The sequence below is a fragment of the Acanthochromis polyacanthus genome, chromosome 12, assembly GCF_021347895.1.
Source record: "Acanthochromis polyacanthus isolate Apoly-LR-REF ecotype Palm Island chromosome 12, KAUST_Apoly_ChrSc, whole genome shotgun sequence".
NCBI lineage: Eukaryota > Metazoa > Chordata > Actinopteri > Pomacentridae > Acanthochromis > Acanthochromis polyacanthus.
The window spans coordinates 5,515,945-5,529,954 of record NC_067124.1 but is presented as its reverse complement, the minus strand read 5'-3'; the positions used below and the strand labels follow the sequence as shown (position 1 = coordinate 5,529,954).

The window sequence follows — 14,010 nt, the reverse complement described above, 5'->3', positions numbered from 1 at the left end:
CATGTTATCAAAAAGGTCCAATCAACTGTGGAAGAAAACTTCTCCAAGTGGAGGGGTATTAAATGGATACTCTAAATACTTTATTCCCCTGTGGACACAAAAAGACGTTTTTTGTACTTTTGACTTTGATATTTTTTGTTCGTTGGGATACTTTGGTAAATATTATTTGGAGTGCTTTGTGCTTTGTCATTATGTGCACCACAGCTTGTTTGTTCATGTATTTCATGAATTTACATATAAAACAGTGGGGGGTCTCCCCTTTCTTGCATAATTACATCTATTTCTACTGATAGAACAAGATGCAGTCCAATAGTTATATTCACAACACTATACTCAGAATAATGTGGGTTTATATTTTACCCCAATTGTGGATGTGGAGTGGAGTACTGATTGCCATGATCTGAGATGCGCACTAAGGCTGACTGGGGTGAAGTCTGTATGTGGACCTTGGCCACACTCTGAAAATGACCTGATGAAGACTAATTCTAAACTTTATTTTTGTTTATTTATCTATTTATTGCATTTGTTTGAGTGTTCCACCAACTGCGTTTCCTTCCATTAATAGCAACATAGTAAAAGTAAATTTCACTTTTAAGTACTGCAATAGATAGTTAGTCAGCATTAGATAGCAGGAATTAATCTGCAATACATGTAGTAGTTTATTAATCAATTAACTTTTTCTATTAAAAAAAACTGCCCCACTTCCTGTGGTTCCATCTTCTGTAATATGACTTATCTGTTTGTCTGTTTTAAGTCATTGTGAACTAAATCTATTTCTACTTTTTTCACACAAGAAAATATGGCATGGTAATCCAAAACTCTCACATTATGTGGTGTTCCCTGGCTGTGTTTTGCAGCACCACCCTCACACATTCACACCTGGAAGGTGCCCAAACACAACCACAATCTGATCTCGGTCCAGGAATCAAACTGCGACCTCCCAGTTACAGTCATTCCAGGACCCAGTGTTTATAATGGCAACAGCTTCCACCTTTAATCATTTTTTACTACCATATACAGAACAGTTACATGTTCGGGCCTATTTGCCGTTCACTAGTTCCAACGCTTCACACCTGTACACCGGTCGTGCACTTCTGTATGCAGTACCCCCATCGTTAACTGACTCAGAAACGGTTACAGCTCTTAATAGCCTGTCTTCAAACAAAAAGACACGAAAGGCTTTTTGACACAACAGCTCTCAGTGGCTGCTCAAAGAGGCTGGTCTGCTTCTTTCTGCTGTGGTGAGACAATAGAGGCAGGTGGTCTCCTCGGCCTCACCTCTCAAGGACCTTTGCTGTATTTATTTTGATGGAATATCATGAAAAAGCAGTCGCCATGCTCCAGTGAAGAAGGAATGTTTCACTTCGCTGTGAATGTGTCATCACCTTGATCTGTTTGATTGCCACGGGAGATACAATCAATTTTAATGCAGATGTTCACTCGTTTACTTGGTCTAGATGGCAGCAATAGCAGAAAGGAATGCTCACCTACTGTTATCAACGTCTTTCAAAGGCCAACATCCAGGTGATTCTACACCAACACATATCTAACTGTACTGTCTGTACCTGCAGAGAAACTACAATCAAAGCAGTGCCAATCTTAATTAATTCACTCACACACAAGCACTGTCACCGAGGGAATGTGCACTCATTAGGTTTCATAGGGTTTATTTAACCCCAGTAATGCTACATGTCTAGAGGACTACTCTAGTCATAGTATTTTAGTTCCAGTAAGTTGTGGACACTCAGCAAACATTTATTGTTGGCCCTTGTTGACATCTAATACATTTGTAAGCTTCATTACTTCCCCACCACTCTACAGCTGAACTGGTTGGTAAATTTACCAGTTAGTTCATTAAAGGAATGTATTCATCAATAATTTTTGCATTTAGTTATTTATCTGATTCGCTGATTCAGCAAAAAATGCCATAAAATTCACTTCTGTTTCCTTTATTTACTTGTTAAAGTTATTCTAATGGTAAACTCAACATTTCAACAGGAAAAGTTGTGGTGCAAATAGCTGGTAACTTACATACATCTCTGCACCTAACAACAGGATTGTATGATAACTTGATGGATTGCATTATAATAGTCCTCAGAGGATGTGTGAGTTGATTTTAACCTCCTCCTTCCACTAACTATTGTTAGACCAAAGTTTATTAAAAATAAGTGTTGAGAAAGTTGAAATTTAATGGCAGTTTTAAGATGTCCTTACATTAATGCTCCACAGAAGACGAACCACTTCATTTTGGACATTCTTGACGATCATTATGTACCAAAGTTAAACTGATTTTCTATTAAAGCTTCACAACTCTGCAAATCAAACAAACAAGTCTGTGGCCATTGCAAGCAATTGAGGATTTTACCTCCAACTTGTGAGATTTTTAATTCAGCTGGAATCACTGTTGAACCCGTCAATGAAAGCAGGGGTTGTACACAAGTGACATCACAGCCTCTTGTCGTGCACATTGAGACTTGAAGCATGCCGTGTTGCTGACAGTGTGTTGCAGGGTTCCTCTGCAGTATGGAAAATATGAAATTTGACTTAAGTAATCTCCAGGTCTAGATAAGTAATGAAAGAGATTGATGTTTTGTCATGTACAGTTTGGTCATGTTACACAGTTGAAGCCAGAGCTCCATCGCAGCTGCTGGCATATTATTCCGTCGTAAAAATCTGATCCTTTTACTAAGGTCAAAATATGTTTATGATTTTGAGATTTATTATTTATAGTAGTGCAATAGTGACAGTAGTAAGATGTGTAGATGTTTCCCTTAAATACACTTTAGTCATTGAAGTAACTACTATTATATAGCAACAATTGCCTTATGACAATAAAAATAGATTTTTTTGTACCATAACTTATGGCAGTTGGATAGATTACTGTCACACATGGGGAGATTTTTCATTGTTGAAACCCAAACTGCCGACAGCTTGCCATTCTGTGACCTTTTTTCCTCTAACACATCACAGCATCTCTTCTGTAGAGCGGTTTTGACAGGCTGGTCACCCAAAATACCAAAATGCTAACTGTACCTAATCCAAACACACTAGCCATTATTTGGAAGGTATCATGTTGTAGCCTAAGTCATGTTACAGAATTTGTAGGTATTGATGCTCTCTGCTGAGATTTTTTATGCATTAGAGGTATGCTGACTACACAGACAGAGCTTAGACAATATTTGAAAGATGCACAAAATCCTGTCTGTCACCTCCTTCAACCTTAACGTGCACTTATCAGTTAAGCTTCAAGACAAATATCAATAAAACAGGAGGCCTCATTCCATCATTATAATCTCACACACTAATAAGTGTCTTTAAAGTTTGCAGTGGAGTTACTCGACTGTATGAGAAAGAGGCAAGCAGAGGCCCTGATGGACTTCATTAACTTTATCCCTGCCTCAGTGCTGAGTGGCGTTGATGAGTTGAGCAGAGATTTATCCTCCCTGTGTCTCTCCGCTGATAAGTCGAGTTTAGATCCCCATTGAGAAATGGGAGTGGCTGTCAGAGTGCTTGACTAGGGAGCCAACCATGAGAAACCCACAGAACATGAGAGAGGCTCTCAGTACTGCCAGCATCGGGCCGACAAGTTGTGCTGAATAACATCATGTTTATTTAATGCAGTGGATGCCTAATTACTGGCTGGATTTGTTGCTCTTCGTTTATTTTCAGTCCTTCCACCCCCTCGGCATTGCTAGCTGGGGCTGGTTCAGGAGTTCAGTGACTCCCAATACGAACACACACACTTTGACAACACGCAGACACACACACACTGTTGTAGTCTGCTTCCGTTTTTAATTAACTCTTTTTGTTTCTCATAATGATCCAGTTGCCATATGCGATGCAAGCTCTAAAGATAAAGGTGTAAGCATGCATGTGTGCTCCTTTGCATGTGTATTTCTGTGTTTTTCCACTTGAGTCAGCAAACTTTCAGCAGAACTGAAAGGCTGGCTTTTTGTTGTCAGCTGCTCTGTGAAGGCGAGGAAGCCAGCTGCTCTGCCAGTATTGTGAATGAATGGGAACGTTGGGAACTTTCTCATTGTTTTTTGGATGAAATCATGCTGTTTGTTTCTTGGGGTCTGAAAAGGTCACTCTGTGTGTCTTATCATGTGTGTCTGTGTGTGTCAGGTTGGGCTACGTAGACCACGCTGAGGAGTTGGCCTCCAGGTTCCTCCAGTGCTTCCCAAAGAACCGGCTGTCAGCCCAGGCAGCGCTGAACCACGAATACTTCAGCAACCTTCCTCCACGGCTCTGGGAGCTGCAGGACAGTACGTAACACATCATTCATCAGTACCTGCAATATGACAAAGCTCTGACAAAATTATATTGAAATTAGTGTCCACAAATCAGCATCAGTAAATAATGATTTTACTATGGCAGAAGGGACACAGGACACATCTTATGAAGACAGTAAAGTGCTTCTAAACTCAAATTTCACTAATTTGCACCAGTCACCACATTCTTTCTTGCAGTCAAATCTGACCACATCCACATCACACACATATTTTTAGACTCAGTTTTACTGAGGATATTATTTTCACAAATACAGAATGTGAATAAACAGAATTAAATCAGAATGACACTCCCACTATCCCAGTAACCCAGTGGTGTTGTCTGTCCAGCCTTAAATACACTGCAAACACAAACAGCTACTAACCAATTCAGCAAAGTTTTAATGGTGCCAAATTGCTGAAAATAAACTAGTGCTGTACTTCATAAATTAGTAAATAATAAACCTGTCTAGTCTAGTGTATATTAGCAGCAATAGAGTACTACAGAGTACTACAATATAGCATAGTGATAGAGAAACAGTAAATGCAGCCTAAAGCTGTACATGGTTATAGTGTTATATATAGTTCATAACAGGATATAGTGAAGACTATAAGCAGAAGAAGTTTAATGGTCTGCATACATTGTTCAATATGAACATCATTTTTCGAGTTTTATTCAGTTTTATTTTAAAAAAATCTAAACATTCAATACCACATGATTGGCTTTAATTTCTTCTCTAAGACTTGAGACACTCAAATTCTCCATCTTATCAAACAGGAAAGAGCACAAGAAAGGTATTAAAGATCCATCATCCATTATCTATACACCATTTAATCTTCATTAGGGTTGTGGGGGGCTGGAGTCTGTCCCAGCTGACTTAGGGTGAAGGCAGGGGTAACCAGTCTATCACAGGACTACATGCAGAGACAAACAATCACACTTTAGACAATTTAGAGTTACCAGTTAACCTCAACATGTTTTTGGACTGTGGGAGGAAGCCGGAGAAGCTGGAGAAAACCCACACATGCACAGGGAGAACATGCAAACTCCATGCAGAAAGATCCCAGGAAGGTCGGGACGTGAACCGGGGATCTTCTAACTGCAAGGAGAAGCTGCTAAATACTGAGCCACTGTGCAGCCTGTATTAGCAATCAAAAAATGTAATATTTAACTTAAATTTGACTCAATAATGCAAGCAGTGAAATTGAAGTTTTCAAACTTGTGGAACATATTAATGCCTTTTTCTTTTTTCTCTCTCTGTTTTTGTCTTGTTTGAATGCAATGTGTTAAAGAGGAATAGTGCAGTATAGTATAAAATGGAGCAGGATATTATATTACTATAGAATATAACAGTATGTCTATATACAGTAGAACATTGTAGTGTGGCATATATTAGTATAGAATTAAACAGAATCTCCCCAAACTCGCAGTAAGAATCAAACTGTGTAATGTGGCTGTAGAAGGCGTCCTGATGCAGTGATTAGCATCGGTTCCTCACAGCAAAACTGTTTGGAGCTGGAGTTGCTGGGAGTTTGCCTTTTCTCTCTCTTTGTGTGTGGCTTTGTTGTGGGTGCTATGACTTCTTCCCTCAGTCCAAAAATATGCAGGTGAAGTTGATTGGTGACTGTAAATTGCACGTAGATGTTTTCTGTGACTATGAATGCTTCTCTGTCTTCATGCTTCTGACCTGTGATTGGCCAAGGTGGTTACTGCAGATAAATGGAAAAGAATGTATTTACCTTAACATTCACAATCTGGCCTCACTGTCTCTCTCCTGTTTTGATTCTCTCCTCTTTGTGTTTTCCCTTTTGTGGGCTCCCTCCCTCGCTGTCTCTTTTTCTCTTTCTTTTTCTCGCTGTCTCTATGTCTTTCTGCCTGTAAAGAAGGCAGCCAGCAGCAACCTGGGGTTGTTTTTGATCATGTAGAGAAAGCCTGTCTTATTATGTGGATGCCGTTGGGACAGTAAACCCAGTCAGACCTCTGCTGGCCACTGCAGCATGCTCAGTTTGATTTTGTATCTATCTCCTGACTTGTTGTTTGCCCAGACAAAAAGCACACTAAGGCACTCTTTAAATAAGCCCTGACAACCTGAAACACACAGCATTTAGCTTTTAACACACAGCTTTCAGCACATCTTCAATTTAGAGGCAGATTTCCCCTGTGTATTCTGGCTGTAACAAGTCAGAGCTTTAGCCAGAGCTTCACAGTTAGGCTATATTTCAATTAATCCCACAGAATTGGGTTATTGCATGAAAGTATGTCAGAGATGACTACCTATCCATATTGTTTGACAGGCTACATATACATACATCACCAATCCCTTTAGCTGTTATTCATTAGTGGTGTGAAAAGCCTGCTCAACAGACCTGAGTGTGCTGCAACTGACATGGTGGTTATTATAATAAGAGAATTCCATTTTTAATTCCCCCCGATTAGGATTTTTCAGCATTATTAATCCCGTTATCAGCACCCAGCAGGTTGTCATGTCTGAAAAGAATCAGAAAGCAGCGGTCACTAAGAGAGAGAGGGGGGGGGGGGGGGGGGGAGATGGCTCATTTTGATTTTTGTCATGCTCGCTCGCTCTCTCCCGTTCTCTCTAGACTTCCTTTATCTCTTTCGTTCTTCTCGGCACGCACATGTGACACAGGCAAAGCAGCAGAGCCACGAAGGAAAGAATGGGAGAGTGAATTAAAACAGTTGGTAAAATGAGGACAGGAGTGGATAAGCATAAAGTATCTTCCATGTGCGTGTGGATTTGCCACTTGCACTTTTGTGGGGGAAGGATGTGTCAAAATTATGCAAATGAGAAGTGAGTGAGAGATACAGAACTGGCTAATTACTCCAGTTGTGAGTATTTGGCTACAACTGCAGCATAGTAATTGTGTTCCAGCAGAGAAAGACTGCAGCCAATGAGAAGAGCCCAGTTAAAGTGTACTGTGGATAAAACAAGACAAATAAAAGATAAACTGACTTAGAATGAAAAAAATGTCATAGTAAAGTCAAGTAAATGTCTCATCTTTTCCTTGCAGGGATGGACAATATGTTTTCCATGGTCAGCTGTGCTCTCTATTATCATGTGTATTATGGATTTATCCAGACAATACTCAGACAGATTACTGGGAACAATGACAGAATTATTGAGACAATGGAGCTCCTGAGGTTGCTGTTAATGTGTGGATTGGACTGTGACATTTTTAATTTGATTTTAGTGAGAGTGCGTGGGTGTCTGGCAGTGCAAGAAGTGAGAGCAAAGGCCTTGAATAAGAATAATAAAAACCCCTGTCTCTCTGGACTGTGATAGATTTACATGGACGTGGAAGCGAAACAAAAGAAAATCTTCAGACAGAGCAGTTGTCCTCCAGTTCCCCTGCTCTCTTGGCAAAACCCACTGACTTTATTTCCAAGTCAGAGAAAAAGATGTGTTCTTCTCAGAATGGAGTATGTGAATCCGTTTCCCCTCCAGTAGGAATTTGGCAAATACACAGCGTTTTATCCTTGTTGTTTCCCAAACTGTAAGGAAAACTACAATGAGCAGAGTAGCCTACTCATACTGAATTAGGATAAATCAGATTTTTAAATTATTATCTTCAGTCAAAAAACAACATTGCAGCATTAAGTTCAGACACTTTAAATCCCTTCAAACCCAGTTTCCATCAAAATTGCACTTTTTGGTCTCAAACGTCAGTCAAATCTGAACGCGCAGATATTATACACTTATTTTACATTCACTTTTAGTTACATTTTTAGTCAAATGCGCATAAATCTGCTTATAAATGTAAAAAGAAAAATACTTACTGGCCTTGGAAGTGTTGCATTTTGAAGTTTTCTTTACGATCACAGTAATTTAGTGATAGTTGTGTGTGCATCATTGGGTCCATTACACACAGAAACTCTGAAAAGCTAATTAAACTTTTGATTGTGCTAGTTTGACAAAATATAAACAAATTGCAGGAGGGCTATATTTGAAACACATTTGACGCAATTTTGTCTGAAAAATGATTTTAAAATGGTAACAGTACACAAAAGCTGCAGTATGAGCATTGGGTCTCGAGTCATGATGAAGTACATTTTTTTGTACAGCAGAGAAAATAGTTGATAATAATGATAGAAATAAATGATAAATAGAAATGTCTCATAGTCCCTAATTTGACCCATAGGAGTTAAGGCACTCAAATCTTATATACTGTATAAATTAAAAGACCAAATTCATTAAGACAAATGCTCCGTATTCATTAGTGCCTTAAATGAACCATCGAAGCCAGCAGTGACAATTGTATCTAGAACTGTTTATAGTAGTGCTGCCTTTATTTTTTAAGACTGAAAAAACAACCATCATGTCAGACCTTGGCACTTGCATTCAGTGTTAGCTCCACATGGGGGTTATTTGATTGAGTCATACATTGCTGACAGAGAGGCCTCTAGCCCCAACACTAAACTCCCCAAAAGACCAGTGAGCTGATTAGTGGAATGCTCTGGATCTATACATGAGTTTCATATAGTCCTTGTTGCACTGTTGGAACTTGACAAACATCTTGTGTCTCTTCTGCTCTCCTTACTGGGTTCTGAAAGAACAATGAACTCAACAAAGACAACAGTTGCCACCATTTCACATGGGAGAGACACATTGCCCGGTGTTTTCTCTGAAAGTCTCCCTGAAGCTCTAACTGGTTCCTGCCTTCAGAGTTTGCAATGGCAGTGAGACCACAAAGAAGGCTCAGGTCATTTCAGCATTTTCTGAACCCGAGGAGCTTCTCAATTGATTTTATGTGTTAAAGTCTTGCTTCTTTACAGTAATTGTCCATCCATCCGTTATCTATACAGCGCTTAATCCTCATTAGGGTCGAGGGGGGCTGGAGTCTATCCCAGCTGACTTAGGGGGAAGGAGACACCATGGACAGGTCATCAGTCTATCACAGGGCTACATATAGAGACAAACAATCACACTCACATTCGTATCTACAGACAATTTAGAAATACCAATTAACCTCAGCATGTGTTTGGACTGTGGGAGGAAACCGGACATCCTGGAAAAAACCGAGATGTACAGGTAGAACATGTAAACTCCATGCAGAAAGATCCAGGCTGGGATGCTAACTGGGGATCTTCTAGCTGCAGTGCTAACCACTAATTTTTGCCAGTAATTGTCCAAATGTTCTAAAAAATGTTTTCACATTCAAGCCAAGTAGTTACCATCCGCTTCAAAACATTGAGCTGAATTTTAACTTTTGTACTACAGCAATACTTCCACTAAAGTTCTGAATGCTATCTGACACACAGTGATCATTATTTCACTCATAAAAGTATCTTTTTAACTGAGGCTGTTTTCCACTGTGTAGCTTCACATCACTGCAGTGTATTTCCATGCTAAATCAGTCGTTCCACCTACGAGTAAAAATAGATCACATTTCTGACCAAGACATTCCAGCTAGGTGGGATACACAACTTTGACAGCAAAAACAATGTGTTTTGCAGAGTTTGGCATGTAATTGCAGCTCCACAAACAACTGCTGTCTGTTCCAGAGTCTGACATTTGGGTTGATCCGATGCTGTAGCAGCACTCTTCCTTCTTCCCCTCTTCTTTTCCTTTCCTCATCTCGCCTTGCTCAGTAAACTCAAACCTGATCTGGCACTACAGTGGCTAAGCAGAAAGTGTATCATCTTCTCCTCCGATTGGCTGCTTGGCGTTTTATTTTGAAATCATCACTTCTTGGCCGAGGCACATTTTTGCTGTAACCCCTGTTTTTTTGACTTCTTTGTCTCGTTTTCAAGTGAAAGCACATAGCTGAGTTTGATGAAGACTACACAACTGTTCTGTATGGAACCGCACAGCTTTTAAGAAGGAGGAATAAAATTGAAGACCTTTTGGCGCCTGTATAGCTCAATGGGTTTCGCAGGCGAACCATGTATAGGGGCTGGTCTCTCCCGCTCGCGGCCCTTTGCTGCATGTCTTCCCCCAACTCTTCTCCCCATTTCCTGTCTATCTCTATCTCTCTTGTCAAATAAAGCCTAGAAAAGGCAAAAAAAATAAATAAATTGAAGACCTTTTGTCATAATTATGAGAAAAAATGACTTGACAACTACAAAGTCTCTGTCTTGGAATTACGAAGCCATGGGTCTCATATTTACACTTGTTTCCTGTAAATATGAGAAAGTATGTTATCAGTATCTCTTATGAGGTACTAATTCGATGTAAAATATACTAATTTGGATTACTTTAATCTCAAAATATTTCAGTGATAGCGAGCAATATATCCAATGGTAAACGGGCAAAAAACTGTTTGACACTCATTTGGGGTACTTTCCCAAATAGAAATACATATCGGCAAAAAAATAAATAAATGTCAGGCTCAGTGTGCAGCCCACAGTGTAATTCACTGTGTTTCTCAGAGGTTAACTGGGAAATAATGACACCATTTTAACACTATTAAAACTAAATTAAGCACTTTTCACAAGAGCCACGTGTGCTTTATTACGGTTTGAAGAAATAGTTGTAGTGAACAAATTCCAATGGAATGCAGGAAAATCTAACTTGCAGTAATTGTGATGTTGCAGGATTTACTTGAACCACTAGAATGATCCTTTAAAAAGCAAATGAGCTCGGCTACATAGAGCAATTTTTAATATGCTTCTCCTCCTGACAGAAATATTAAAACCCCGAAAAGACTCACTGCAAATAAATATTCAAATATTCACTTTTTAATAAGCGTCTCTATCTTTAACAACTCACTTGGAAATGTTCTTCTTCCTGTCAGCCTACATCCCTCTAATCCGCTTGCGTGTTCTTCCCCCTGCAGTGTCTTCTATCTTCACCGTACCAAATGTCAAGCTGCAGTCTGAGAGTGGGGACAGCATACAGGTGTGTGCACGAAGGAACAGTCATGGAAAGGCATCCTCTGGCAGCAAACACTGACCTGAGGCAGCATCCTGCACATGACTGCCTGACAGGTACGTGCTCATTATCATGCAAGAGGCACACAAACAGTAAGCTGCTGCTGCTGCTGCTGCTGCTGCTGCTGCTGCACGCACTCACAAGCAGTAAATGATGCACACATACAGAAGCAAACATGAGGTGAAACTTTTATGATCTGAATGGGACTACTGGTACAGTCCAACAGTAAGTAGCATGGATACCATAAGTCTGAAAAATACATGCAGGCACAGCAGATGACTTTGTGGTATTTGTCTTTAGGCTTTTGTTTATTGTTTATTCGTTTCTGCATTCGCTGACAAAGTAGTCCATGTCAAGTGTGCCTCGGGTCATCGTGGTCCACATTTTGAACTTGCAGAAGAACAAGAATGTGTTTGTCACTTGAGGACATGAGCATGCTAACATGAATGCAGGACTTGGAGATTAGCCTGCATTTAGCTGTTAAACTGTAGAACAGTTCTTATGAGAAATGTGTGAAACTAGTGCTCATTATTTCTAAGAGTATATTAATATAGTGACTGTGTGATACAAATTCAGACTAAATTTTGCAACCTGTTATCATTTAATGCTTGGAAGGAGTTCATGCTGCTATGAACCACTGGATGTAGTGAGAATTACTGAAGTATGCTAATGATAAAGAAGAACTAGAAGATTCTCAGGCAAGTTCAGATGCTTTTGATGTATGTGCTAAATTTTCTAAAATGTTAACAAATGTAATCATAAAACCTCATCAGATGTTTTCTGGTTATTATGAAAGAATAAATTAAAACTTAGAATATTATAAGTAAGGTCTCGCAATGTGCTTCCATAGATTCCCATAAGTTCTGCATTTTTACAAAACATTGGGTTACTTTGGAAGCAATTAGTACCGTTTAAAGGTCCATATGTTACAAAGTGTTTGCATAGACACAGCTGTTCCTTTTTTTATTCTTTACTTTATCCTTTTCTCTTCTTTCTATGTTTTGCTTTTGTGGTGCTTTTATGGTAAAACACTGAATTTTCCCAATAATTAAAAAAAAAGCATGAGCACTATTTTGTTGCTACTGAATATTAGCAATCCCACTACCTTCACATTGTCTGTTGCTAGTTTTCTGCTTCTTTCCACTGCCTGTTCTTTGACTCTAGTGTTTTATGCAAGCTAATGAACTGAAAAAATCTTGATATAGGTTAAAAGTTGTTCATATTCTAAAGGGGAAACACCGTGAAACGATGACAGATTATACCGAAAATATGACGTGTTGGAACACAAACGTATACAATGCAACATGATTGATAGTGTGCATATTTGATCATTAGCTGTTCAGTCAGGCATTTCTCCACCACTTATCTGCATCCCACCAACCACCACAGTCTTTCTTTTAACACTGAAGCCATGAGATCCGTGCTGTCTGCACTGAACCAGAGAATGCAGTAATAGATGGAGGAATGGCTTTGAGTGGGCGAGGAGGGTGTCCCATTCTTTTGAGATGGGGGTCTCATTCACTGCTCAGATAAAGCGGCACTATTTGCATGTAATAAGAGGTGCAGAGGCCAGGCACAGGGATAATGGTTGGCCTAATGATGGACTTGGAGCAACACAGGGCCACAACACAGCACTGTGGACCAGATTATATCTGTAATTACTGACAGGTGCAAAGACACAGCAGACACATCCACTCTTCAACTAGTCAAATCCAACTTTCTTCAGTGTTTAATTTCTTGATGTTTCTACTTAAAAATGTACATCCTAGACAACAAGTCGATGTATTTACTATTCCAGTGAATATGGCCAAGTGTGTGCACCCTAATCTGGAGGCTAGTGGCATTTCTCTTGGTGTGTGTGTGTGTGTGCGTGCGTGCGTGCGTGCGTGCGTGCGTGCGTGCGTGCGTGCGTGCGTGTGTGTGTGGGTGTGTGCGCATGTGCGTGTGGCGGGTGGAAGTCACCCCACCGAGCGAGCTGTGTCCTCTCAGCTGCTGCATTTACATTGAAATCAGCCTCTTTGTCCAAGCCCATCCTAAAGCCTGACAGGCTGGGAGAGCTGCGCTGATAGCAGCCTAATCCCTGTGCACACATTCCCATTAATACACTGACAAATTATACCAACACATGCACACGGCTATTTATACCTTCCCACAAATGTAACTCATGCTCTCACATCAAGTGAGTATTCTTGCAACAACAAAAAAAGCAGCTAAATGTGTTTTTGTTTTGTTTTTTAGAACTCAGCTGTGTAGAATGCATTGGTAAGAATGTAACGAAAAATGAGGAAATAAATAGCAATAAAAATGTATTACATGCAGCCCAAAAAACTGCCCTTGACTAATGCTATGAAAAGTAGCTCAGAAAGTGCAGGATATGCAGACTCAGGTTGACGTCCTGCACTATTAGTTTTACATTCATTTCGTTTGCATTTTGAACAGCTCTAATCTATATGAAATGTGCTATACAAGTAAAATTTAAACTGATCAATAACCCTGATGACATCATGCTCATCTTCCTGTGTGCCCTTTTATATCTGATCCTTCAAGACAGCGTTGACATTTTCAGCGTCAAACTTTGCCATTAGTGGGAAGTGAGGAAAAAACGAACAAAATATATTTCAAAATTTCAAGTGTCATTACTTAGCAATTAAATTTTTGAATTCATCATCCACGTGTCCCTGGGCTCATCTGTCCGTCATCGACCTAAACAGGAATGTAGCAATAGCTAAATATTGTTGCTATGGTTACCTGCAGCATGTTATACCTCATGCAGTCATTTTTTTAGTACAGTGTCAGGCTCATATTTTTTAGCAGGCATTTGCTAGCCAATCAGAAACAGGTTTTTCCTTCAG

General features: G+C 39.7%; 1 protein-coding gene across 3 annotated transcripts in view; it reads left to right on the top strand.

Annotated features, from left to right (window-relative positions):
* cdk14 (cyclin-dependent kinase 14) overlaps positions 1-14,010 on the top strand; it is a 247,189-nt gene that overhangs the window by 177,845 nt on the left and 55,334 nt on the right. For all 3 annotated transcript variants that reach the window (XM_051956814.1, XM_051956816.1, XM_051956815.1), the window contains 2 exons: positions 4,126-4,265; positions 11,064-11,214. In XM_051956814.1, the coding sequence (XP_051812774.1) occupies positions 4,126-4,265; positions 11,064-11,179 (256 nt within the window). In that variant the 3' untranslated portion in view covers positions 11,180-11,214. The remainder of the gene's footprint in view (positions 1-4,125; positions 4,266-11,063; positions 11,215-14,010) is intronic.